This window comes from Malania oleifera, chromosome 1 (assembly GCF_029873635.1).
Source record: "Malania oleifera isolate guangnan ecotype guangnan chromosome 1, ASM2987363v1, whole genome shotgun sequence".
Taxonomy (NCBI): domain Eukaryota; kingdom Viridiplantae; phylum Streptophyta; class Magnoliopsida; order Santalales; family Ximeniaceae; genus Malania; species Malania oleifera.
In genome coordinates, this window is record NC_080417.1 from 12,592,207 (window position 1) to 12,593,940 (window position 1,734).

The 1,734-nt window shown below is 35.1% G+C and overlaps 1 protein-coding gene across 1 annotated transcript; it reads left to right on the forward strand.

The window, feature by feature from the left end:
• The first annotated feature begins 435 nt into the window (after nt 1-435).
• Nucleotides 436-1,288, forward strand: LOC131155335 (uncharacterized). Its single transcript, XM_058108391.1, has 2 exons — nt 436-820; nt 932-1,288. The coding sequence occupies exons 1-2, from the start codon at nt 522-524 to the stop codon at nt 1,191-1,193; spliced, it is 561 nt and encodes a 186-aa protein (XP_057964374.1). The 5' UTR covers nt 436-521; the 3' UTR covers nt 1,194-1,288.
• Nucleotides 1,289-1,734: the final 446 nt, after the last annotated feature.

Below are 1,734 nucleotides of genomic sequence, written 5' to 3' on the forward strand. Positions count from 1 at the left end.
TTTTATTATATATAATAATATTATAGCATATAAAAATTTATAGAAAGAATTTATTTCCCAATTTATCATTTTTTTTAAAAATAAATTAAAAGAATTTATTTTCCTATTTAGCAGAAGAATTTATTTCTTAATTTATCATTTTTTAAAAAATATAAATATTAAATAATATATTTTTTAGGAAAATAATTCCAAAATCACACGTGACAAATCTCGTTAGAAATTATTTTCCCAAAAAATGTATTATTTGATATATATATATATATATATATATATATATATATTAAAAGGATAAATTAGGAAAAAGGATAGGCGCGGCCAAATGCAGCGAGCTGCGGCATGCGGACGTGTCCCCATGTGGGATATACATCACCATCTTTGTTCTTTGTGAACAGAACTCATGTGGGATATACATCACCATCTTTGTGAACAGAACTTACAAACATCCTAAATTTGCTAAAAAATCTTACTTTCTAAATTTCAATGAAACATCTGTCATCATTGACCTCGCTCCTCAACTATAAATGAGAACGCCACCAATCCGCTCTTCTCGACTTAGATCCTCTTGCTTCTGTCGTGAAGAGATGGATCGCACAAAAGCCTTCGCCGTTGCATTCATCTGCTTCGTCGTGATCGGTGTCGGAGGTCGCTCTCCCCCTCCCCCTCGCCCTCCCCCTTCCCCTCCCCCTAAGAATCCTTATCCCGCTAAGCATCATTATCACCATGGAAAGCATGTGACTCGTTCCGTCGCTTCTCCGCCGCAACCTGTGCCTGCTTTGCCTGCTGGTGTTCCTGCGCCGGTCCTTTGGAAGCAGCCGATCATGTGCGTTTTATTTATTATTTATTTTTTTTATTTTTAAAAATATAATATCATAATGCAAGGAGAAAACACTTTTTGGGGTTCACATTTCAATTCTCGCTCTCCACCTCGCAGGCTAGGGTTTTGTACAGCTGAAGGAATGGGTCATTTGAATGTCTGGAACTCGCATCCAAAGAACTGCAGCCCTGGGTCTCGTGCCTGCCGAGTTTGTGGAAACCCACATGGGTTGATCAAGAAGTACGGGCTTATGTCTTGCAGGCAGCGCTTCCATAGCAATGCCAAGGAAATTTACTTCATCAAGTATCGTCAAGGGAGCATTTTTGGGAGGGATGCGTTGGTCCGCCCATCCTGGAGATTAAATGAGTTGAGACTCTAATTAAGTTGTTATTTTCTTCGAGCGTTGATTCTGAGTAAGTTGTCATTTCATTTTGGTATGCTATGATGCAATTTAATGGAATTATAATTTTTGAATGATTTGTGTAAGATTTTGTCCCAAACGACACGATCCAATTTTAATTATTGGGATTAGTAAAACAATTGCAATTCTAAATAAGTATGGTAAATTATTGTTTTAATTAATTAGAAAAGTTATTTTTTTATTTGGATGGAAAGAAAGTCATTATGAAGTAAGGAAAATCGGTCCTCTCTCTACTCTATAAAAGCACAAAATAACCATCATTATTTGTGTAATCAACGTAATATTTTTGAGGTCAAGGGAGAGAAAATGCTTTTCTTCCGCCCGTCATTCTCCAAAGGGTTTGTCTACTTGAGATACACTATTTTTTTTTTTTTGCATAATTTTAAAAGAGAATCATGATTATGCAATATCTTAGGAATCAGTAGATTTAGATTTATAATTTATATGTGTTATTAGAGTCTAAGTTTGAATTATCGTGATTTCCTATTTTATAATTTGT